The 26,488-nt window shown below is 44.3% G+C and overlaps 1 protein-coding gene across 47 annotated transcripts in view; it reads right to left on the reverse strand.

Annotated features, from left to right (window-relative positions):
* Sox5 (SRY-box transcription factor 5) overlaps positions 1-26,488 on the reverse strand; it is a 955,418-nt gene that overhangs the window by 321,268 nt on the left and 607,662 nt on the right. For 38 of the 47 annotated variants that reach the window (XR_015685240.1, XR_015685246.1, XR_015685248.1 and 35 more), the window contains 1 exon segment: positions 3,943-4,069. Coding sequence is in view for 34 of the 47 variants with exons in the window: in NM_001415822.1 (NP_001402751.1) it covers positions 3,943-4,069 (127 nt within the window). In the remaining 13 variants the exon portion in view is untranslated. 47 annotated transcript variants of the gene reach the window in all.

Below are 26,488 nucleotides of genomic sequence, written 5' to 3' on the forward strand. Positions count from 1 at the left end.
ATTATTCTGGAGCCACGGGTGGCGGTGGTCTCATTTCACATCACATTTGCACCAGAGCTGAGAGCTCACCAACAGATGCAGCAGGCAACCAGAGAGAAAATGAGCGCCAGAGGCTGCCCCACAGTGAGCGCCAGAGGTCCCTTGTCTCCTCAGAGCTGCTCCTGTCCCTCTGATACCCACACACCCTCTGCTGACTGGCATGAGATGGCCTACTAGAGGACACATGCATCTTTCCTTCAACCTGTCTGTATCAGAACTGTCCCTAAGGTCAGCCTGGATCGTAGAACTACCCATTTGTCTCTAGAACTCTGAGGCAACAGCCAAGCCCACTTAAGAGAAGCAGGAAAAAGAAAATGAAGACCCAGGAGTTGGGAAGATGACTTTGGCTGTAGAGTGCTTACTGCACAAGCAGAGGCTTGGAGCTGAGCACACATGTGAGAATCATATGTAGCAGCGTGTGCTTGGAATCTTAGCGCTGGGGACCACCCGTGGGATTCATGTCCAGCCAGGCCAGTCAAGACCAGTAAGTGTATCATACTTTCGGAGACCCTGCCTCAAAAATAAGGTGGAAAATTCCCAGGCAAGCACCAAAATCAAACTTTGGCCTCTTAGAGTGCATGTGCACACATTTATGTGTATGAGAGCACAGATGTATCCACAGAGACGTTTAGTAGTCCCTACACATAGAACACACATACATGAAAACATTAAAACAAGCAGACAGAAAAACAAGTAAACAAGCAAGAAAAAAATTAACAACGAAAGATAAAGGAGGAGTTGTGTTATCTATAGGTTAAAGGTCGGGATGACCTGTCTATTCAGAGAGGACTCATTCTTTCACACAGCTTGTTGGGAATGACCAGGGAGTCAGGCCTGGCGAAGTTAAGAGGGATTCTTTGGAGAAAAGAGCAGCAACCCCCTTCGCTCTGCTTTACCCACCCGAGCCAGACCTACAAGGATTAGATACCCGACAGGCTCACCCTGCGGAGTGCACATCGCACGCTTGTGATCACATTCTTCCCAGCAAGTCAAAAGCCCTGGGAGAATCTGGTTTGTGCTGGCTGCAGTTCCCTACCCCAGAGTTTCTCACAGTTAGACATCTAGTTCATTTTTCCAAATACTGAGAAAATAAACAGTAATGCATAAAGACAGGTTTACATCCTTATCTGGCTCTGACTTAGGACTTAAAAGTTTCATAACTGGATCCAAACAGGAGTCTGAATTCCTCATCCTTATTGGCCAGAGTGTGCAAAGTTTTCATCTCAGGAAGCATCGTTGGGCTGGAGTTTTTCGTGGAAAGTCTCTTCCCTGTCTGCACCAGGCAGCCTTTCAGAAACCCTCTACAACACAAAGATTATGAAGCCTTCTCCATTTTCAATGATACTGAGTAAAAATGTAGAGAATATATCTCCTTATGAAACATAAGACTCTATTGTCTGACTAGGACAATGGTCTATTATAAAAACAGAAATTATTCATGTTGAGTAATAATACCATAAATACGGCCACTTTGATAAGTGTTTATAATAGGTCTTATTGTAAGAACGGGCTACATCCTCACTCTTTCAGACAGAACATTGGTAGGCATCCCTCTAGCTCTGAGACTTTTAGAAGATAGTCACCAGGGACTGGCAGGTTTGGCAACTTCACCTCCAAATACTTAGTATTGATTGAGTCGTATCAACCCAAGTGTTTATTGAGTCATCGTAAACTGAACATCACTTCATGCTTTCGTCCGAGAATTGTGTGTGTGTGTGTGTGTGTGTGTGTGTGTGTGTGTGCGCGTGCATGCACTGTGCAGAGACAAACACCCAAATGCACAGGTCACAATGCAGAGCCCGAGAAAGGGTGTGGCATGGGTGTTGGAATAGTGTGTTCTCCGCTGTCCAAGATTCAAGCGAGCCCATCTAAATTGTAGTGACCTTTCACCTACTCCTATGGAAAAAGCGTAAGTACCATAAACATGAAATCTAAGAATCAGAAAGATATACCACGGAGGAGGTGTAGAACGGCTCAGCTATGTTCATAACTGTGTATGAAACTGGGTGAGGCCAAAACATTGGTCCTGTGCAGACTCCACTTGTGCGGTGCTTTTCACAGGGAAAGACTTTGGGCTAAATCCTAGAGCAAAATGGCATGCGCACTTAACAACAAGGGAGATGAGCTAGTCCTTTCTCAGTAAACAAGTCCCATGGAAGTCTGGGAACAATGTGACACAAGGACTTAGAAATAAGGTCCGTGGCGTGTTCAAGTGTCCACTCAAGAGGAGAAAGATGGGTGAAGCAGGAAACATCTGAGGTAGAAACAAACTCAGAAAACGCTCATGTGATACAAGAAAGTCCAAATGTTGATCTAGCTAACATGGAATGGGTCATTTGCTTATAACCCAATAACTTATTCCACAGTGGCTCTCAACCACTTTGGGTCACGGAACTCCTGAAGAGTTCACTATTCAGATCTATTCTTTTTAACTTTTTTATTAGTCTTACTGTGTGACTGTGGGCAAGCGTGGGCACACGGGCAGCAAGGTGTACACGTGGGAGTCAGAAGTCAACAATGGAGAGCTGGTTCTCTCCTTCCAGAGTGAGTTCTACGGATGGGGCTACCTTTGTTAAACTTGTGTTTGTGTACCTGGCTTCCATCCATGCTGAGACACCCCAGTAGCATGTGCTATACTCTCGTAAACAGAATTCCCTGTCCATTCCTAGGCCACCATAAGTCCCATGTCAGAGCCTCACACCATCCTCAGGGTCACTACGTTCTACCTCTCTCGGGTTCATCCACCTCTGAGTGTGCTTAAAACTATCCTGTCGCTATCTTGGCCACTCTGTGGGCCATCGCTGTTTGTAGTCATCCCTTCAGACTTTCATGTGTACGTTACTGTCACAGAGAAGATCCATGCAAGAAACACACTTAGTTCGGAACTGCCCTAGACAGGAAGTGGCGAAAACAGTAAACTGATAGCACATCAGAGAGGCACAATAGCAGATGGAGATTCCGATTTCTCCCCCATGCCAACCTAAGCGCATCCTACCACCGGCTCCCTTCTCCTACTTGACAAGAAGGTACAGAGCCACAGTCTTGAACAGAATGGTAAGTCTCAAGGAGAGAGAGGCCATTGGCGAATGTGACTACGCTTGCCAAGTGACAGAGAAGGCGGCATACACTATCCCTGAGTTCATGTGGAGAAAGGTCAGGGGCATAGACCCTGAAGTCTCTGCCTGGGTCAATCCTGTGACCTAGAGCGTCTTTTAATTTAACCTTGACTCGGTTCCCTCAAATATAAAGGAGAATTATCAACACTACCTTATTAGATTATCGTGAAGGTTGTGAATTATTGTGGTACCAAGGAGGGCTTAGTCCCTCTCTCCGCACACACACGCTCACATGCCTGTGTGCATGTGTGTGTGCATATGTTACATTATCTAAAATTCTTGGGGGAAAATATGGTCATATGGTCAAATAATGGGAGACTGCTTCACCCATGAGGCCTAACGATGGCACATGTAAGCAGTTACATCAAATGTCTCCTCATCGGGAAGAAGAAGGCAACTTTGAATCTGGCTCACTTTAGCCATGTCATCTTAACACAACCATGGCATTTTGTATGGATTTCCCCCTAATTATGTGTCAGAAGCAGGTCCCTCAAAAAGCGCACTAAGGACTAAACATCCTTTCCTATGTTCCCTTGCAGAATCCACTCACTGGAAGGAATTCTCTGATGCCTGACGTGAATCGTCTGTGTGGTTCTTAAACACATGATCATTTCGAGCAGAAGACTGAAGCCAAGCTCTTAGAGGGATAGCCAGGCAGACAGGGAGACCATGAGAAACCTACCATTGTACTGTGCTGAGCAGCGGGGGTCCTAGGACCACAAGCCTCTTGCGTCAGCAGAGAAACTGGCTGAAATTCCTCAGAGTGAGGCTTGTTGGGAAAACTCACATGTAAGGGAAGGTGAAAGGCTGGGAGCCTCTCACTCTCCTCCTCTTCCACTTTCTGTCTGCTTGTCACCATGGCTACCTCTCCATCTGTCTCCCCATACGGAGAGGCTGGTCGCTTGGAAGACATCCTGGAAGGAACAAAAGAGGAGAAAATAATGAAACCTCCACATAAATCCTTAATGCCGTCATTGTGTGGTTAGGGGCCATTGTAACAGAAATGCCTTTTTGTGCTGGCGGAGAGCAGGAAGCCATCCAAACACCGCTGCACAGCGCACACAATCAGAAACAATGGCCAAGCAGGTAGCGACAGAACAGGGCTTGTTTGCTGTGAGAATAATACACTAATATAGCACTCTCTTGTATTCTGGCTTCTTTAAACAAGAAAATTCACCTAAGAACACTGCATAATGCAAGTCCATTCCATTTTAAAGGGAAGAAAAGTATCCATCTAGTTTTACACTTTGATAGACCTTATTCAAAACAGAACATCTGTGAATAGTGAATGCTGTGGACAGTTTAAAAGAAAGAAAAGCACTAAAATTTTCTCCATCGGGGGAAAAATATATAGTAAAATAAATGCACGCTCTCCACTCTAACAAGTTTGCACTGCATTAACAGTAAGACTACTCCGAGACATAGAAACATTGTCTGAAAGCACTCCTCAGAGAAGCTGACAGAAAGTTGGATATTTGTTCAAAGGTTAAGAACTACAAGCTTTTGTCATTGGTGACTCAGGAAACCTTTAACCTGTTCTGGCATTTGTTTCTAACACCAACACGGGGAGGTAACGAATCACCAGGGGATATTTTTAAAAGTTTAAATTCTAGCCCCATGGCCCTACATACCATATAGATGTGAGCTCACGGTGTTTGCTCCTTAGCACAGGGAAAGACAGAGGGAAAGGCCTGCGCTTTGATTTGGTAAGAAAGGCCAAATGAAACCAGGCTTAGCTGAAGGGAGGAGAACTGAGTGCTTCGGTAGAATTCAGATTATCATCAGAGCTTAAAATATAAGGCAAACTGTTTCAGAGAGAGGGGCAGATCTTCCTCCTAATATGAAAAAGTTTTACACAGAAGTGGAACTGAGTTAAAATGTCAGAGGGACAAACGATCAGCTCGAAAGGAAGGAGTCATCCTGTTGTAGTTGTTCTTCCGCATACAAAAGGTGTTTGCAGAACCCCCCTTTTTCATTCTAGAGCAGCAGCGGCAAAGGAAGCAGAAATCCTACCCACTGATGAAGGCCTTCCATACTGCCGAACAACACACAGACTTTTACATTTCCAAACAATCTGTTTCTCATCCCTGCAGAGTGATTCTGCCCTTAGTGTTAGACTCTCTCTTCCTCAGTTTACTCATCTTTAAACCCAGAGACATCTGACTCTTATGGCTTTTGGAACAAGAAGCATTAGAGGCCTTAACTTGGGGTAGACACTTGCCGAGTGCAAGCTCTTCCTTATATTGCACTTTAGACCGCCCGCATGAATCTTCTCCCTCAAAAATAAAGAAGAAAAATAGAAGAGAGAAAAGAAAAGAAAAGAAAAGGAAGGAAGGAGGGAGGGGGAGGGAGGAAAGGGAGGGAGGAAAGGAAGAGAGAGAGAGAGAGAGAGAGAGAGAGAGAGAGAGAGAGAGAGAGAGAGAGAGAGAGAGAGAGAGAGAGAGAGAGAGAGAGAGAGAGAGAGAGAGAGAGAGAGAGAGAGAGAGAGAGAGAGAGAGAGAGAAAAGCTTCAAAATCAGGGAGACATTTTCTTCTAAGACTTCAGCTGTAAAACCCCATGCCCACCGGGAAACTTCTCCCAGACCTGCAGCACATAACTGTCAACTAATAAAATGAATCAGTGGTGATTTAAAAAGAAATGCTAGCAGTGACATTGTTGACCAGCTACACCAAAGTCGAGAGATAAGAAAGTATCTATGGGCAGCGGCCATGTGAGGTCTCAGCACTCAAGGGCTTGTAAAGATTCTCTCAACTCCATAGCAAAGGTCTATGCAAAGTTGACTCTCAATGCACACCAAGGCTGGAAATGGCTAAAATAAATCCTCTTAGAGTTGTTTAGGCCTCGCTGGTAATCACGCCAAATAGTTACACTGTTGCAGGGAGCAAACTCCTAAACACTGAGCGGTCGCAAATCGCGGGGTTCTGACTCTGTGTTTACCCAGCAAATATCTCATCCTGTATCAGAAGAGCATGCTCGAGCATTGCTGAAACACGTAAGGTCTTTGTGGAGAGACTTATCTCTGTACACGAGTGGGAAGATTTTTAACTAACGCTTGTTTCACCAGTGATGAAGCCCCAAGGCATGTCATGTCATTCGCAGGAGCATCAATGTTCTTACAGGGATTGATGATGTTCCAGAGTTCCCCACCACAGCCTTGTGGGAATCCAGGTTTCCTGTGCCTGAATATTCCAGGTTACAGGCACCACTTGACCCCTGGTCATCAGACAAGGAAAGTAGCCCAGTTGGTCTCTAAAACCATTGCAGTTCTATGTTCCCAGGAGGAAGACCAAAGTGTTGAATTCTACTTTGTTACTATTATTAGTAGTTAAACCCCCAAATCCAGAAGTGGACCTTCAGAAAGCAAGACAGAATGTGGAGACATTGAAACTCAGGTATGTCCACCTCTGGGCACATATTGGCCTTAGGAAACCATGCTAATAAATGTCAGATTCAAGCCTTCTTGAAGACAGTCAGATGCTTGCAGTAAGATCATACTTGAGTATGATTCAGTAAGGCTAAGTTGGTAAAAAGTACAATTTTCTAACAAATTATCCAGACAGCCTCAGACTGACAGCAACGTGAGTCATGACACAGTGTCCTTCTAGTTCTGTCTACACCAGGTACCCATATTGGGTGGAGCAAAGTATCAGGTCCTCACAGGAGAAAGCCGCCAGACTCAGCTTGGCTCAGGAGGGCTGCAGTCCTCACACTTGCAGGGCTGTGCTGCAGGGTGAGGGCACCCGAGACCAATCTCAATATAGTGACCAATCTCCATGCTTTATCAGTGAGAAACCCAGACCTCGGAGAGGATGACCCAAGACAAACACAGCTGAAGACGGCCGCGCCTTGTGGAGCTGTGCTTCATGAGTGTGATGGTGGTATCTTAACTCCCTTTATCTATGGCCAAGGACACTTTTTTCCAAAGAATTCCTGTCTCATCTAAGCCAAGAGAGAGAGCTTTAATTAACCAGTAAATATTAGCTTACCCCTACAGAGTGCAAGACATTTACCCAATAAAATATTTTTAATGACAATGTCAGGGTCTCCAACTCAAGAATTTTATGAAGTGACTAAGTAGATTTTATGTAAAGGGGATAAAAATAGTGAAAGACGTTTGAGGCTAAGACCCAGCCGACACAAAAGTCAAGCGTCCCCGGTTCTGCGGGGACAGAGGCTCCTGGGACCTGGTATGTCTTAAGGAAGAGGCATGACAGAGAGAAATGGAAGTTTGGGGATAAATAGAGCCGGGTTTCGTGTAGGAAGTAAGAGTGGAAGCAGAGAGGCAGACGGAGACACTTTTAGAAAGTCCATATAAATTTAGGGTTCAGGTTTATTTAGGAAAGGGAGCAGATTGAGAAGCATGGACGGAATCCCATCTCCTCTACACCACTCCTGGGATGCTGACTTACATGAATGGAGTAGATAAGCATCGGTCCCCTTGGAAGGAGACGCTGGCTTTCACACAGAGTCACACGCTCTCTCCCTTTTACTGTAATGTTCTGCATAATCATGCTAGCGTGCTAAGAAGATGGTCCTCTCAGGACGACTGGGTCTCCTGCTACTGAAGGAAGGGTCTCTGGGTGTGTTCTGAGCATTCCGCATGGGGAATGTGCTCAGTGATGGAGGACAAACTCCTGGGAGAGGAGTTGAGACTCCTCAGAAAATGAGCTGAGTAGGTCTGAGTACTAGCAGCACAATGGGCTGACCTCAGGGTGCAGCTAGCACGTGGGTGTCTCCTATGGAGCGCTATCAGCACGGGTTGATTGTCGAGACCATTTAGAGCTCCTTGGCAAGCTAAAGAACAATGAATGTCACCAACTTCAGGTGCTCACCAAAACAAGGCCCCGCCCACTCAAGACACCTGGGCCCTAAGCCTGTGGAAATGGTGGGTTTAATGGAAGAGCTTGTTTTATGAGTGGTTGAAATGGAAAGATTGTGTGGCTGGAATTGTTCTGGGGTCCAATGTGACCCTAATGTTCTGAAGAGGGAAAGACAGAAGCAGCAGAATCAGGCAAAAGCATCTGATCCTGCACAATGGCTTTTTAGCGCAGAGAAAGAGAAGAACCGAGAAATGCAGAGGTCATCATGTCCTGGAGAAGAGCATCATGAAGAAACTCATCCCAAAGGCACCTTGATTTTAGGACTTGTGACTTCAAAATTGAGAGTTCAAGCCACTCGTTGTTGGCAATAACACCCCAGTAATCCCAATGCACAAGGTCCACACTGGCTCTCTTCTGCAGCTGAATACCTCTTCCTACACACCTAGACCTGCCTTGCTTTCCCTTCAGACAGTTTTCTCCTCAAATCCCTTATTCAGTAAGGGCTCATTCAAACACTGTCCAAGGGCCAGCTTCCCTCCTCCCAACTCCTCTGGGCACAGTGTTTCACACTTACTTCTTTGTTTATGATCTGTCTCTCCCACTAGAATACAGGGTCAAGGGAGACAGACTTATTTCCATTCACAACTTCTTGACCAAGATCTAAACATCTCTGAAAATAGTCTTTTAAACACATCTGTTTAATGAATACCTATTAAAGCCAGCAAGCGACCTTCAGACTGGCAGGAGCTTTAGTACCTGGAACATCAACTATTATTGACCGTGTGCTCCAGCAGTGTGTCCAATTGTCAGAGAGACGAGTCTGGCCGATTAGAAGTGTTGTCCCCCTTTTTGGAATCCCCAAAGTGGCCATATTCATGCGTACCTTCTTGTACACTAACATTCTTTTAAAAGCATCTTAGCCCCGAGTTCACTTCTGTGTCAAATGTTTGCAGAGGGCTGGGAAGCCTACTCAGTGGCTAGAAGAGCTTCCTGTGTTATCATGAGGATCAGGGTTCTGGTCTCGGTGATGGACGCTGGCTTATTATAGCCCATCACACTCTTCCAAAACAACTCACCCTGAAGCCAGGACCTTGTTGTGGGGCAGTCACGCTGGCTCTGACGTCCTTTTCCATATCCTCTAAGCTAAAGCAGATAGAACTATTAATAGTGCAGACAATTCCTAACAGGAAGCTGCACCATGGATGTGTCTGTCCTACGAATGAATGAGAATGAACTGAAGAAACTGAGTGGGAATACTATCTCTCTAGAAAATGAGCATGATGTCACAAGAAACAGACAGTGAAAATATATTGTCTTGTCCGGTTTGCCTCTAAGTGAATAAAAGAGGACGTATCATTCATTCATTCATTGAAAGATAGTCAGAGAAAGACCCTGCATTTCAAGTAACATAATTAAGAAGTAAAGAGCATCTCCAGGGGGAGGACTCCTCAGTAGTGTGTGCACCGTGAGGGGGGTATGGAGTGAGGCCCTCTCAGTAGAGTAATCAGAGGAAACTTCTATCACATATGAAGACTGAACAGACATCAATACACGCAGGAGAAAAAGCTTCCAATGGGAAGTAACACTGTAGCACACACACAGAAACACTCTTACACACTCTCACACAAATACAAACCACACACCCACACACACACACTCATTCACATACACATGCACGGACACGCACATGAAATAAAACTAAGTTGTTTTAGAAGGAGAAATAGAACACGCTTTGGGATAATGTGCACGAAGCAGGGGAAGGAAAGGCAGGAGCTAAAGGGGGACTGAGGTTAAACACTGAACTTCTGATTTAGCACCAGCTTTCAGTGGCTAAAGTAGAAAGCCCAAGTCTCTACGAGGGCAGAGAACTAGGAGAATTTGGGCTTTACATAGCAACGTCTCTGAATTAGTTATTGTGAGTGTGAGTGAGTATGCAATTGTGTTTGTAAATTCATGTGTGTATATGTACACACATGTCTGTATATATATGTGTGTATACATGTGTGACTGTATATGCATGTGTGTATATGTACACACGTCTGTATATGTTTGTGTGTATACATGCGTGACTGTGTGTGAGTGTATGTGTGTGAGCACATGTGTGAAAAAATGTGCGTATGCATGGAAGTGTATATGTATGTGTATGTGTATGCACACAAGTGTGTGAATGTGTGTATGTATGTATGCGTGTGTACTTGTGTGAGGCTAGAGGCTAATCTCAGTGCATTTCGCAGAAGCTGTTTAACTTCTTTCTTCAAATCCCTCATTGATGCCTGGCTCCCAGCTAGGCGGTCTGGCTAGCTCTGGAGCCCCAGGAGATCCACCTGTCTCTGTCACTGCAGTGCTGGGACTGTGGCAGGGGCCCACAGTCAGCCTGGTGCTGGAGTCACGCCTCAAGTCCTCCTGCTTGCACTGTACTGACCGAGCTGCTTCCATATAAGTGGTATTTTTAAAAGAGAAACAGTTTGTTTCAAATCCATTCCCTTTCAAGAGACCACTGCAGAAAGACGAGTGAGTGACGAAGACCACTGGGAAAGCTTAAATGGGTAAGTGAGGTGGGGCGATCATTCTCCTGGCCATTTCAAGGGTCAAATGCTTGGCACATGAAACCTTGTCACCCTGTATCAAGTTCTTCATGGACTTGTGACTTCCTTGTTGGTTGTTCTCTCAAACACTAGTTTTAATGTCCACCTTTCTCTCACATTGAGGCATAAGCTTGAAGTAGATCATGTTGTGAAAACACTTGAAGATGATGAAGAAGATGAACCCTGTACTGAGAACACACCATACAACATACAAAATGTGATACAAAATGCAATACAACATACAAAGTAAGTATATGAGTAGATAGGTGATAGATAGATAGATAGATAGATAGATAGATAGATAGATGATAGATAGATAGATACATACATACATACATACATATATACATAGATATATAGATAGATACATAGATAAATAGATACATAGGTAAATACATAAATGATAGATGCATAGATAGATGATACATAGATACATAGATACATAGATACATAGGTAGATACATAAATGATAGATACATAGATGATAGATAGATACACAGATGCATAGATAGATACACAGATAAATAGATACATAGGTAGATACATAAATGATAGATAGATACATAGATAGATGATAGATAGATGCAGAGATGCAGAGATTGACAGATAGATAGATGATACATAGATACATAGACAGATAAGCAGCGATTCATTCCCTAGCTTTCAGTTTGGAAGTAAATGTCTCCATAGATCCCATAGGCAAGATTGTCCCTGGGTGTTCCTCCTGGACAGTGTTAGAACCCTTAAGAGATGATGGGTCACAGGAAGTCTTCAGGTCATTGGAACTGTGTCCTGAGGGTTTGGATCTTGGGATCCAAATCTCCCCTTCCCTTTGTTGATTTTCCTGTCTGGCTGTGAGGTGATCGGCTCCGCTCTACACAGGCTTTTGTGCTACCACCCTGTAGCCCCCATAACAGTGGGGCCAACCAACCACAGACCTTTCCTTTGAGCCAAGAGATACCTTTTGGGTTAACAGTTTAAAATTCTGGTGTACTTGTTATTATAGTCACACAGAGCTGACTGATACCGCATTCAGTGAGGACACAATTTATCCTTCTAAGTTCTTTTCCGTAAGTGGGAAGACAGTGTCTGAGGCCATACATAGACATTTGTCTTTTTAAATTTAAGAATGATGAATGGAGATGATTGACAGGAGGAAGAAAGCTCTACTGCATATTAAAAACCCATGAAGGACAGAACGCCACCCACCCCATAGGTGCAATTGAAAGATACATGGAGTTGGAAGGAATCGACTTTAACTGAGGAGGAGAAGCAGGGAACACGGCCCTTGGACGCATAATCTGGCTACACACATAGAATGTCACATTATCGAAAGCAAGTATCTGCTGCTACCATTTGTCTGCGAATCTCAATTGTTGTTTATATCTTACGGTTTATATTTTTTCTTCTCTCTTACAAGATTTAAGCATCATTTTCCTACCAGGGATTGTCCCCCCCTGTACTCTGAAGACACCACATCAATTGCATAAACCAAGTCTGTGGTTTACCATAGCTACGAGTCTGCTGCAGAATTTATTTATGGTAAACATGCAGTCTTTCAAACTTCTGCACCGTATTCTTCTCCTTCCAAGGCTCTTTCCCTAAAGTGGCTCATGCAGAACTCACTGTCCCCCGATTTTCTGCTCAATCTCCCCTCATTTGAGGACCTCGTGCCTGACGTTATCCCTTAGAGGCCTGGATGCGCTCCCTGGGTTCTGCCAATGTGTGTGGAAACAGAATTCACCTCTCATGAAGAAACCCCAACAGGACACGCGGAGGAGGGAGGCTTGTGTCTCTTACCACACATTTCACCAGAGTAGAAGCTGACAAAAATTCAGCATCTTATGCAAGTCTAAAAACAAACGAGTTCTGAGCTACAGCACTTAGGAACTGATCTCTTATTCTGCTTTAAAACGGAACAAAATATCTTTGCTGCATATTACAAAACTTTAAGTCGCATCTAGAAAAATGCCTGGTAAAAATTCAGGGCCACCGGCGGTGTACATTAAATGTACCTTTTGAGGGTTGCTCTCTGTTTCTGCCATGCTATCTACTCTTCAGGCCCTCAGCCTTGACATTCAGCTAACTTTAAAAATTCTCTCTCTCTCTCTCTCTCTCTCTCTCTCTCTCTCTCTCTCTCTCTCTCTTTCCCTCTCTCCTCTTTCTTCTAACAATAGTAGGACTGCTTTTACTTCTTTGACTGCTGTATCACAGTCTCAGCAAATACTTCTCAACATCTTGCATTTCCCCAAAGAGCCTGGGATTCTGGAAGGAAAAGGACAGGGCAGTTTGGTGATAACCTAGGAAAAGATTCAAAATGAAAAGAAAAGCAATGTCAGGAGTTCAGATACTACATCCGAGAAGAATCAGAAGTGTGACATCATTCCTGATAGAACTGGGGTCAGAGAGGGCTACTGTATCAACTGGGCTCAGCGTATTTCAGAAATACCTTAAGTTCCTAAATTAAGAAATGAAATTAACAAAAGTAACTTTAAAATGAGCCTAAAATAAAACCTCTTTGAATTGCTTTGTTTTAAAAAGTTAGGCGGCATCCAGAAACTGTCCGGGCTGAACGTAGCAGTTCCTGGTGTGAGCATGGAGGTGCCTGCTTTTAATGTCAGCATCGGGAGGCTGAGTCTGGAGGGGCTGTAGTGTGAGCCCATCCGGAATATACACCAAAACCCTGCCTCGAAAACAATGCTAGTGGCAACATGATTCTCTTCTACAATGATCAGAATTTGAAAGAGGATTTCTTTGTCCTGAATTCTTTTCTGTTTCATTAATAACACAAATCACAAGCATTTTAATCACGAATTAGAGCATCTGTACCAGGTGAACACTCCAACAGTCCCTCTGAGTAAGGAAATGCTGCCCTGGCTGGTGGTTCAAGCCTATAATCCAAGCATCGTCAGGCACAGAGAGTGGGACTTCCAGGCCAGCCTCATCAATATAGTGAGTTCAAGGCCAACCTGGGCTACTTGAAATCTTGACCCCTAGAAACATGATTTCTTTATTGCAAGCAATATTACACCTGGTCTATAAAGCTAATTTACTCAGCTGAATGGATCTGCCAGTTTGAATGTCTTTAGGTTTTATTATATTTGTTTCAAATTAAATCACGTTAAGTGCCTAAAACAGAAACTCTGAAAGTAGAGAGATTATTAAATGTGGCCAATCTGTACTAGACGTGAGCTCTCCTTCTCTAAGATGGAGAAAAAAATATCTAGGAATCCATTCTGTTGTCATAGCAAGGAAGGGAGATGAGTTTGGAGAGAAGTCTGCATGACAAATACAAAGCCATTTCCATCTAGAGAGGGCCGGTAAATGTTTCAACAGAATTCTAAATTATTAAAAAAAATCATCAAAACTAGTACTCATTTGTAAGCAAAAAGGAAAAAAAAGAATATTGCAGTGGACACATTCTATCTGAGAGCGACAAAATCTGCCTTCGTTTGAGTCATTAATAATTCTTAGAATTATATTCCCCTCCCACAGACAGCAACACCAATTTCGAGCTATTAACATCTGACTAAACAATGCCTCTAACCCTAGGATTACGAACCTTTAACTCTCTTGAAGAAAGCACCAATGACTGAGATGAAGACACAGTCCCTTTAGGTTGTCAGAAAAAAATAAAATGGCCAAACATAGATGTTATAGAAAAAAATAAAAAAATATTAATGCCAGTTCGTATCTGGTCATTTGGTGTGAATTATTCAATTGATGTATTGTAATACATCAGCCATTAATCATAGAAACAGCAGTTTAACCCTCGGCCATCTACAGGTTAAAAATGTCAGAGTCTTTTGTTGTAATTACTTATAAATTACTTAGAATAATGTGGTGTTAGGAGCTGGGATTTGGAAGTTTGATATTTATAGGCACGAAGAGCATAATTTTTTTAAAGGAAATAAGACGCTTTTTTTTTCCATTTAAGTCTGGTCTTGCCTTTTTGACAGCTGTAAGTCCACAGGATGTGGAGGGATGATTTAAATTTTACATCAGAATTGTGACTGCGCTGGACTTTTCCCCTCTTCTCAAGGGAGGCATTGTTCTTGCCTTTCCATAACCAGGCGTGACAGCGCCAGACTGGAGTCATACGGTGGGCCTCTGAGTCAGCACGAAGGGGATCGTCTCCTGAGTCTCCACAGATGCCCAGCTCCTTGTGTGTCTGAGAGCTGTGCAGACAGCACCTCCATGCCTCCTCATCCCCGTGAGCAGGGCGGAGAGGGTAGAAGTGAAAGTCTGGGGAAAGCGGCAACTCTCTCCTCCAGCACAGGCTGCAGAAGGCTTTTATTAAAAATCCTTTTCAAAGGAGCCAGACCCAAACCAAACAAAAATCCTAACCCCTGGTTTAATTTGAGTAGCATTTTTTTTTTCTAAGCCTAAGATTCAGAAGCCGGACACATGCGTCATTGTGTGTTCTGGGCTAGGGAGACTTAGAGGAATTTAAAAGTCAGAAGTCTTTCAGATTTTTTTTCCTGAGACATATAGTTGTCACATCTGTCACATTCTTGGCTACACAAGGAGTTGGTTAGCTAGGGACAGGGATAGGGACAGGGTCATGAGCTGAGCACCTATTCTCAAGTGCCCCACTGAGACATCCATTAAAACTGCCCATACGATCCTATGAACAGAGGCCCCCTCTCCCTGCTGTCCACACAGTTGCTAGCGAGCGGGGAAGTCATTCTGTGTCTATTGTTGTATCCCTGGATGAACTCGGCAGAGAAGCAGAAGGCGTTCTGGATCAGGTAAATGTACTGCTACCTTGTGTACCAGACACAGGGCCTCAGTTACGGGATGGGCATCTCATTTTAGCCTAATGAAAATCAGAGGCCCATTGCTCTTGCTTACTATGTCGCTGTAAACCATGAACTTGAGAGTTTTAAAGAAAAATAGTAAGCAGAGACTAACTTCTCCTGATTCGTTAATCTACAAAACCAGAAAGTCGGTAACTATAGTGGCCTCAGAGATCCGCACTGAGCCCTTCATGGTGTGTGCTGTTTCCACAGTGTTTCTAGGAGGATAGGACCATGTCTGCCTATGGCCCCAGTGCCACATGCTGGTCATGTCTGTCTATTCCCCGTGCTTCTTTCTCAAGTTTGTCCTGAATGAAAACAGATTTCCACTGATGAACACCACTGGTCACATGGAGATACACACACAACAATTAGTCTGGGGTAGGAGAGACAGCCCAGTTGGGTTTAATGGTTTGAGTCCTCTGCATAAATATCTTCTCTCTTGTTGTCAATGGTTAAGTCACATTGACCTTTGCAGGATGTCACCAAACGGCGATAGAAAACTGGGGATTAAAAAAAAGAATTTGTCTTTCATTATAGACTCTTGGGGTACTTATTCTTGAAGGCCTTCCTATCTCCTTATCTGGCTTTCTTATAGGGGGTCCCCACTCCTGTTAGCTGAACCCTACCCTTTCACACGACTGGCTGAGTCTAAATACATCGCAAGTCGCTCCATGATCCAAAGTGACGGATTCTGAGTGTGGCACATGCCTTGAAATAAAGTCTGTGGCATGTTTAATCTATTTAGGATCTAATAATGATGACAAAAATAATTAACCACTCCAGCTTTCATTGCTTTTGTTTCCGAAGGTCATTGTGAAATCAAGCAAGATAGCAAGCCATCTAAAGCAAACCCCTGGAGAACAACCCCGTAAGAGGAATGAGAAAGGGATTGCATCCTCTAGCTCGCCCAGTGAAGAGGAATATCACGACCCTGTTCACATCCAAATGACCCTGACCGGAGGAGTCTTGGCTTTGCTGATGGCGACCAGTTTGGAAGCCTCACTCTTTCCAACTCTACACAGAATCGGTTGCAGGCTGTGTCTAGTGCAACCGAAGGGGAACAAAAAAGAAAAAGAAAAGGAAAGGAAACCAATGAACTAAGCAGAAATGTTTGTGTTATATTCAAAACAGACAGCAGAGAACAAATACACAGGCCTCGAGTCTTCTGCAGACCAACAGCTACTGTTGAGAGACTCAGATTTCCTGAGCTGCCCTGAAAGACTAAGAGATGTGGCATTACAGTCACGAGAATACTAACAGCCGGGCAGACAAGCATCTATCAACTCAAATTCCAAATCAGCAGGGTGCAGCTATGGCTGGTGTCAGAAAGACACCAAGCCTCTCTATTGGCCCCTTCATGCCAAAACCCCTCTGCTTGGGTGAATATGAATTAAATCCATAAGCTTCTCTGCTTTTCTAGCATGACCTCTAAACTCATTTTATGTCTTAACCATTCATCTTCCTTGTCCCATTAATCTTTCTTGGTTTAATACCTTCCCTGTTGTTTTAGAAAGACACACATGCACGCACACACATACACACACACACACACACACACACACATACACACACACACACACACACACACACACACACACACACACAGGTCGGGGGAAGTTCATGTTGCTGCCATGCATACCTTAGGGATCCCAGCCTTAAGGTATAAATGGGAAAGAAGGGAAAGAACTGTGGAGTCATAACTGATAGGCCACTACCTTCCTAGAGCCACAATCAAAACTCAAAGGATATGGTACACACTGTAGAAAGAAAAAGTAAAAAGAGGTCATCAATGTTTTACAAGACTCAGGAAGTCAAAGCACAGAAAGGGGCCAGAACGATATCTGCTCACGGTAAGGCTAACAGTGAGCTTACTCCCCAAATTCCCTTAGGTTATGTTTCAAGGGTGTCATGTAGACAGCCTGAAGCCAATTTGCCCTTTGTCCCTTACTCCACATTAGTTCCACAGCTAATCACATATGCTTGTGAATATTCCCCAAAATGCTGTCACTCCAAGGGACATTGCTATGCTAGACCATAATTTAGATGGTGACATCACACTAAGTTTGTTCTTCTTAGTTGCTAAAATCCGGTCAACAAAACTTTTTGCTCATCAACACATGTGTGCATTCACGTTTCCACACAATGCCACAATGGAGCGCAGACACACACACACACACACACACACACACACACACACACACACACACACACTGTGTAGAGGTGTTCTCTCTTTCTCTTTACAAACATGAAAGAAAATAAAAAGCTAGTCCACGTCAACCCAAGTGCTGGCATTTTGTGCTCCCCTCGCAGAGTTGACCGTCTGCAGCGTTATGGGTGCTGCGCCTGTCATCTCCTCACATCTCCAGTTCTCCCCCCACAGCTGAACAAAGGCCCAGCTGTATAAACCAAAGAACACAGTTAAGGGACGGATAAAACGGGGAGGGCTGTCTGACATGCTGACCACGGTCGGAGCTTATGAGGATAAAGGAGCCTTGATGGGAAAAAGTAATCACCCGTCGCTGCTCCCCCCTCAACCTCGTTACCACATGTAGAACATTTTTTTCCACTATCCAAACTCCCCATTCCAGTCCCCCACAACTGAAAGACCTTTGTGTTCCGCCAGGGCCAGAACCTCCCCGACCTTCCCCACCCTGCTCCTCCTTTCTTTGCCCCTTTTATTTTGTAGACTTGTTTTGTGTTGTCGCTGCTGGATGGTTTGAGGACAGATGATCAGCTAGGCTCCTCAAATGTCGCTTCCCTCCACCACTGCCTTTTTACGGCGGGACACCCTTCTCTAGGCTTCAGAATAATGACTTAGGCTTAAAGACTTCAGAAGATGATACTCTATTTAAAAACTGCAAACATGCAGAATTGCGGTTAGCTGAATGATGACGTCGTCATTGTGATTCTTGTAGGATGCATACGTAGAGAGTACGTTATCTATGGACACTCTACAGAGTACCTCACGCCTGTAAGGTGAGACAGCAATTGGGAAGAGATTTCCCCTGGACCTGATTCATTCTCTTACAGTCCTAATCCTCATGTGTCTAAAAGACAGGAAACCCTGAAGACGAGAAGTAGGGATTCCAGGGTGTACTTCTTAGTCTCAAGTTTGCTATCTGTACCTTCTAGATTGACTCTATTTACAAAGGCCCAGAGACAAACTCCTACCAATTTTGCTACCGTAACTGCATTGGTTAAAGAGTCAGCCAAACGCATTAAGTACCAAGGAAATCCCTGGGTAAAAGCCAACAGACATGTACAGTCAAAGATGTATCATATGCAAAGTTAGTCCTGTTTCGGGCTATCCTTTGAGGCTGGGACAAATGTTTGAACACTATTAAATCCTCTATTTATTCCCAGCAAGCCCCAGAGCAACACTGTGCTTCTAGGAACCTAAAGGGATTATTTCTTTTTCAAACGGGGTAAAACCTCAACCCTGCCTCCATCAGCATGCAGTGCTATCCAGCACAAGATGGATATTTGACATGGAAAGTAGTTTCCTTGAGTGACTCCCCTGACATTCCGACTTGTTTCCTGTGCGGCAGACCTTCAGGAATAAATGAAGGATGAGTGCTTGATTGCCGTATCCAAGTGTGTAAGAACCAAACAAACAAAGCAGAACTGGCCAATGTCCTATTCAAGTGTTCACCAGGAACTGGACTAGGGAGGAACAGGATTCATACAGAGCGAGACATCCCACTTCAGAGCAAAGAGACACCTGGAAATTTACTCCTGTGCCATCTTCCCTTCGCTTCACATACCTGACCCTCCGGACCTAGACGCAGATCAACCAGCTATTACCTATAATGTTCTTCAAAACACAGAAAATTAACAATCTGAGAACTTAAACCAATGCTAAGACACCATATACACAGACGGTTCTCCTCCTGAGAATATAGTCATGAGAACTACGCACGCGTGTCCAAGCCAAACTAGGCAACAAAGGTTGTCAGCACCTTATCCATTATCACCGAAATAGGGAAACAACACAAGTATCTATCAGATGATCAGTGGTAAAAATGTGATAGAATATTATCGTATGACAAATAGGAGTGAGATACTGATAGATATGGCGCAGTGCACAGGAACCTATAGACACTATGTTATATGACAGTGCACAGGAACCCACAGAACACCATGTTATGTGACAGTGCACAGGAACCTATAGATCACTGTGTTATATGACAGTGCATGGGAACCTATAGATCACTGTGTTGTGTGACAGTGCACAGGAACCTATAGAATACTGTTGTGTGACAGTGCACAGGAACCTATAGAACACTGTGTTGTGGGACAGACTACATCTGGTCACCCTAAATAAATAGTTGCATTACTTATGTGAGTTGTCCAGAGTAGCTAAACTTACATCGCAAAAATGGCCGAGTCGGTTTCGTACGTAGCAGAGCAGCTCCCTCGCTGCGATCTATTGAAAGTCAGCCCTCGACACAAGGGTTTGTAAAAAAAAAAAAAAAGAAAAAGAAAAAAAAATGGCCGAGTCGGGCTTGGCTAACAGGAGAAGGACTGGCGGAAAGGGGTAAATGTCTCCAAATGGTACGAGATGTCATCAGGAGGAATGAACACTGTAAATTTAGATTGAGATTATGCAAGTGTCATCAAAGAAATAAGGACTTACGTCTTTATGAATTATACGTTGAAGATGTATACTTTGTGGCATTTGAATTGTATTTCAATCAGATAGTATTTTAAATACTATTTAAAAACCCACAGTCAGTGTTGTCTTGATTTACCTGCAGGCAGAGGATCGGAGACGTTACACAGGCTGAGTGAATTCTCCTGGATAGACTGTGGCAGAACTAGGATTCGGAGCTAGACTTTGTTCTCAGCACAGCAGTCCCTGCTCTCATTTATTAGGCTTTCCATTTCAGCTTCCGGTGCTCACTGTCAACCACAGGTTGAAAATATTAACTGGAAAAGCCTGGGAAGGAGCAACTTGAAATTTAAGACACCGCCGCACTGTTCCGAGTTGTGTGAAGAACCTTCCTTTGCTCTATCCACAGCCTCAGATGTGAACCCTCCCTCCACACAACATGGGCATGGTATGTGCACTGTCAGCACAATTCAGCATCCATCCGAAGGCCGGCAACGCCATGATGTGTGTGTTCAAGTAGGCTCCACCTGGTCACTCAGTGCTGGGTCACGATGCCTACATAGTACTTGATACTAGCACAGAACTCCATCACCATCTCCCTCTCCTCCCTTGGACCTCGGTCCACGCCTGTGCTCCATCTCCATGGTGTCACAGGGACCTCGGTCCATGCCACGATATCCCAGGTGGAATGGCGAGTGAAATACTGAGTACTCTGAGAAAGAGGGCAGCCATATGCCCTCAATCTGTCCAGTCTTGTTTTCATTGCTTTGCTGTGGTGCAATCACCCCTTTTAGTCTACCGCTGTGCCCAATTCTCAATTAAACTTGAGCACAGGTGTCACAGACAGAACAATAAACAGTATACGGGGCTGAAAACCCAGGGGTTCTGGATTGTGCTTCTCCTGGGTAAGGACACTCAGGAACCATCCCATCTTCCTTATCAATTGCAAATCACATAGAGAACGGCGTTTCGTAACAGAACTCGAATGTGTTTTCTAACAGTGGTGAGAGCCTATAAACTAGGACCACGAGTTCATCGCTCTCCTGATCTACAAGCCTGCCTCAAAACAGTGCCAGCACCCACACTCCCCCGGGGGAAATAGAAATGTCTCCTTTCTATTGTATTCACCTCCTTGCAAGCTGTGGGCGGACACTGCAGTTAAATCTCCATTAGGTAAGAATTTCTCTTCTGCCTCTGCTGTTACATTCCTTTAATACACTTTCTCCAAATGCAAATTTTACATCGAGGAAGTTATCGACTAAAGCAGAGATAAGGTAGGTCACCGCAACAGCCATGCGCTATGCCATGTCCCCAGATTACAGAAAGGTGGGAGAGCGATTAGCTGACGGCCTTTTGGAAATGGGTTCAAAGTAAATGTTTTATAAACAGGTTTCCACCGAGTGATCCTGTTATTAATATTCTATGTTACTTCCCCTTTATCATGTTAGTCTGAATTAACTTGGGACAATTCAACACAGCTCAATGCTCACTTCCCTGAACGAGAGAACCTTCCAAGCCCTTTAGACTTGGGATTTCCTTGAAGTCTGTCTAGCAGCAAGTATTTCTGCTTTTTTTAAAAAAAAACTAGTCTAACTTTGTCATAGCACAAAGGACAAAGGGGAGAATAAAATCAACGGGCACAAACAATGGGGAAACAGCAGTTAGTTCACAATATGTAAGCGTGGACAGCAAACAGAGCTCACTCAGTCCCAGGGACCAAATAGCAGTCAGTGAGCACCCTCTGTCCTGATTCAGTGCATTGTTTTAAGAATCCTTACAAGTCGTTAGCTTAGCATCATGTCTCCTCTCATTGGGCATGAATCGAAAGATACAATGAGTAATCTACTTGAAAGCTCAAGACTTCAGTACAAACTTCCCCTTTTGAGTGTCTACCCCAGTGATGGGGACCCATCCAGTAGACTTTTCACACGGGAGAGCGTTTCACCCAAATCACAGGGTGTTAGCTTTCAACCTGCGAACTGCCCAGTTTCTCACTCCAGCATCCAACCATCAGATCTAACTTGCCACAAAATAACCGAGGCTGTGCCCAGGGGTCATCTCCGAGAACACGCGGTGATAAGACTGAATCAGGTACACTTCTGTGTCGGCCCACCATGCCACATGACCACCGCATTCTTGACCTCCCCGAGATGTCTCCCACTGTCCACGCACAAAGGCTGCATTATGTTTGCTCTGGGGTGGGGGGCGGTTCACGAGTACCTACGAGCGCGCACAGCACCGTGCCGAGTACAAGCCGTAATTATTAAATGTGATGTGCCATTGCCATTGCTGCTGTTTGGAATTGGACTGGAGTGAATCTCATTTAAGGAACTCAGCAGTGAAGCACAGTTCAGGGCAGGAGATGAACATTCTAATGAGCTATGACAAGCCATCTGCATTTAATAGAACCGGCCCTTCAGAAAAAAAAAAAAAGAGTCAGGAGCTACTTTAATATCTCTATACAGCCAAAATTTTCACTTTTGAATGAAAACAAAAAGTCCTCAGACTGCGCTCTGTGTGCTTATTTCTGGGGTACACAGGAAAGGTGAATGACCAAAGTATAGGACATGGCTGCAAAGCATTCTGGGTCCCCAACCCAACTTTGTTTCAAACTGAGTTGAAAGAAACTCCTTCTGTCTAACAACAAGAACTGGGGTGGGATTTCAGTTTCTAGCAAATACCAGAGCCTCCTGGTGTCATTGTGAACGCACAGTAGGCTCTTGTTGCCTGACAGCTCTATCCTATCGATGTAAGGTAAGGCAGATGCCACCTCTGTTTCTCAGGGTAAGGCTAAGCAAATGGGACTAGGAGAAGAGAGTAGAATGGGTTCTAAGGTTCTGGCTTTGGGCAGCTTTGGTGGAAATGATCATTCGTGCACGTGAGCTTTCTTGCCTGGGGTGTATGACTACAGATCTCCATCAAAGCAATGGTCCCCTATTCCAAGGAGCAGGTGCCTAGGTCAACCATGCTGTGTGGCTGGACTGGTCCTCCCAGCATAAGAGGAAATCACTTATTTGAAGTTCACTTAGCTTCACGCATGACATTTTGAAGGGCTCTGAGGGCTTTGAACTTAAGGCTTAAAAGGAAAAGTATGGCATTGTCGAGTAAACTGAAGCCATAACACAGACACATTTTTGTACAAGGAGCTAAGAATGTTCCGTTTTCCCCGTCAGTACTGAATATGAGAAAGGACTGGATATCCACTTCCTATGCTTATTGTCTAACACAGCCATAGCTGTGCCTCAAATGCCTGGGTTGCTTACTTAAACGTGTTTGTGTCAAAACAAAGGAATGTATCTGCCAACACACTGTCCCACTTCAGGTTACCAAGGCTGCGATGGATCACCAGGACCAAGGCAACCTGGGGAGGAAAGGGTTGATCTGGCTTAAATCTCCACACCACTGTTGTTGATCAAAGTAAGTCAGGATAGGAACAAGGCAGGAACCCAGAGACAGGAGCTGATGCAGAGGCCATGGAGGAACACTGCTCATTGGCTAACTCCCTTTGGCTTGCTCAGCCTGCTCTCTTATAGAACCCAGGGCCAACCAGCCCACGGGGTGACACCACCCATAATGGCCTGGGCCCTCCCCCAACAACCACTGATTAAGAAAATGCCCTACAAACTTGCCTGTATGGAAGCATTTTCTTACTGAGGTTTTCTCCTCTCAGAGGACGTTCGCTTGTGTCAGGTTGACATAAAAAAGAATGCAGCATGCACTCCAGGGGACAACATTTGAGCAGTCGACCCTTGGGCCAGAGAACATAGATGACAACAACAAGCAAATGCACAGGTCCCAGGCAGAGTTTTATGGCCACAGGGGGAGAAAAGGAGCAATCTGAGGTAACACCTATGTCCACCTACAGAGATGGCAAGGTAGTTTCAGCGCCACCAATCACCTGCCACAGGGTCCAGACCCCCTGCCCGGGAGTACTCAGAACTGATTCGGAATTAGTAAGTATTGCTGTCAGCCGACCGTCAGGAAATGGAAACCCTCATTCTTATTTTGGAAATAATATGGGTAAATATAAGATTAAGTCAATAAATGCAATCTAAGTGGAATTAGTACTTCTGTGTCAGAAGTCCTGTTTGAATTGCAAATGAGGTAATGTATGTTTTAGGACAAATAATCAACGAAGCCATTGTTGTCCCCTGAAACCCATGAAGCCTTATCAGGATTGCATTATTAGAATTCCCAATCTGACACAACGGCTGTGTACCCTAGCACGACTCACATTGTAAACATTTTTACCGATTCGTTTGATGGGGTCTCCTGAGGGAATCGCTTTCAGGGGAATTTTTTTAACCTCCAAATTAAGTGTCCATTTAAACTTTGCTCGCGCAGAGTCAGTGTACAGCACCCAGTCCCTGTACAGAGAGAAGAGCTGGAGTCATTGGTCTCTGTCTTTCCTCAGAACGGAGACTGAACTGTTCACTGAGTGCCTGTTGTGTGCCCGGTGCCCCAGCGCGTGGAGGTTAGTGTCCATGCAGATGATCCTGAAGACGACAGACAGATCCTAGACAATGGTGGATCAAGCTGATGAGGTGAAAACGGCTAAGAGAGAAGCACACTCCGGGGGAAAAGGGGCTCTATGAGGTGGAAGCATCAGACAGGAGATATGTGTTCAGGGCTGCGTATGGGGTTCAGATGTCTACCCCAGAAGTCAGACTAGTTGATCACGGTTCTTTTTCCTGCAAAATTTTCTCCTCTGCTCCAATAAACCGCAGGATTTCTCCGTGTTTCTGTGAGGTTGTATGTCAGGACGACTGACATCATTCAAGCAGTCTTAGCCTCTGTGGTGGGTGGTAGGATTTCATCATCGAGATGTCTGGTGGGTCTAAGGTAGGCATAGAGAGTGCGTGTAAATGGAACTTTTAATTTAACTAGGAGGAAGGCCCATGAGAACCAATCAACTGGGCATGCACTGTGTAATTACAGACATTTCATGATAGGGCAGCCGATGATACAATGTTAATGTATCCTTCATTTCTAAAGATGAGGCTCTAAAAGCTGGTGATAGATTTACATACATTAAACCTAAGAATAGGGACAGACTGAAATATATAACCTTCCTTTATAGTTTTTTAAAAACAGGACCTCACCATGTAGCCCTGGCTGGCCTAGGACTCACCACATAGACAGGGCTATGTAAGATCAGCCTGCCTCTTCCTCCCTAAGTCTGGGCTTACAATACCAAGTCTTTTATCAGAGATAGAATTTTCTCTGGGGAAAACGTGTCAAAAGTCAATGATCTCAGAACACGCAGTGGTGGGGAAGCTTTCCCTCCTCCCACCGAAGGCTCAGAACTCTTCCATGGAGGTCTGGTAGGAAGCCTAACAGTCCCACTGAAAATACGTCAGACTACCAAGCGTCAGATTTTATATCTCCAAAGAATGACTTTAAAATTATTCAAGAAATCAATAAGATGGCTCAGTGGATAAAGAGGGTTGTCAACCCTGATGACCTGAGTTTCATACCTGAGACCAATATAATAGAAGACAAGAAACAACTTCCAGTAGTTAACCTCAACATATTAGCTCTGACACGTGCGCGTGTGTACAGACACATGTAAATAAATAAAAAGTACGTATGTATGTATGTGTATAGACACAATGAATGAATGAATGAATGAATGAAATAAAAATATTCTGACCCAGCCAACTCCTTTCAGGTAATAACTGGCTCTTTGCCTGCTGCTTGGATACTTAGGAATAAGAGATTAAATTATTCCGAATTTCTGCTATATTTGATTTTTTTAAATATATTTTACCATTTAGCAAACGTAGGGAGACTTTGTAGGAAGCCACAGAAATGCAATCTCTAAGGTTCTACATGCGTGGTATCCATGAACACAGGCAGGAATGGAGGCAGTATGTGCATTGTGTGAGGAGAGGTGACAGGATACACAAGGGTGTGCCCTAATGGATGGACATGCTTCTGTGACCTCACGTGACTTCATGGCTTTCAGGACTGGCTCCTGGTTCCAGGTAGCTGACTCATCCAAATATTAGGGAAATTCAACCTGTGGGTTATTTGTGAGCAGTTCCCTAACTTTGAATGTTAGCATAAACAAAAGCCATAAACACCCACAGAAAATTACCCCACCACAGCGTGTCTGATACCAGCACTATTCCCGCAGCTTGCAACATCTGTGGTCCTTAGCTATAACTCTTTACTTAATTGTGATAGAAAAAAAATATAGCTACTTCTTACACAGAATCTAAGATCATGGTAAGACGGCCCCTCATCTCTGTCATTTCCTGCCTGTGGGTTTGGTCCTCATGACAACCCAGCAAACAGGCACTTTACCCACGGCTCATGGGGAAACCAAGGGCAGATGTGGAAGTCTTCCCTAAGACCCTAGACCCCCATGAGTAACGGCACGCATTTTACCGCCCTATGGCACACCTTCACACCCTGTCTGGAAGACAGAGGCTGTATTTTACAGAAAATACGCCTAGCAAAAAATCAATAAAATAAAAATAGCAAATCTGGATCGGACGCTTACACTAC

This window comes from Rattus norvegicus, chromosome 4, assembly GCF_021556685.1.
Source record: "Rattus norvegicus strain SHRSP/BbbUtx chromosome 4, alternate assembly SHRSP_T2T, whole genome shotgun sequence".
Taxonomy (NCBI): Eukaryota; Metazoa; Chordata; class Mammalia; order Rodentia; family Muridae; genus Rattus; species Rattus norvegicus.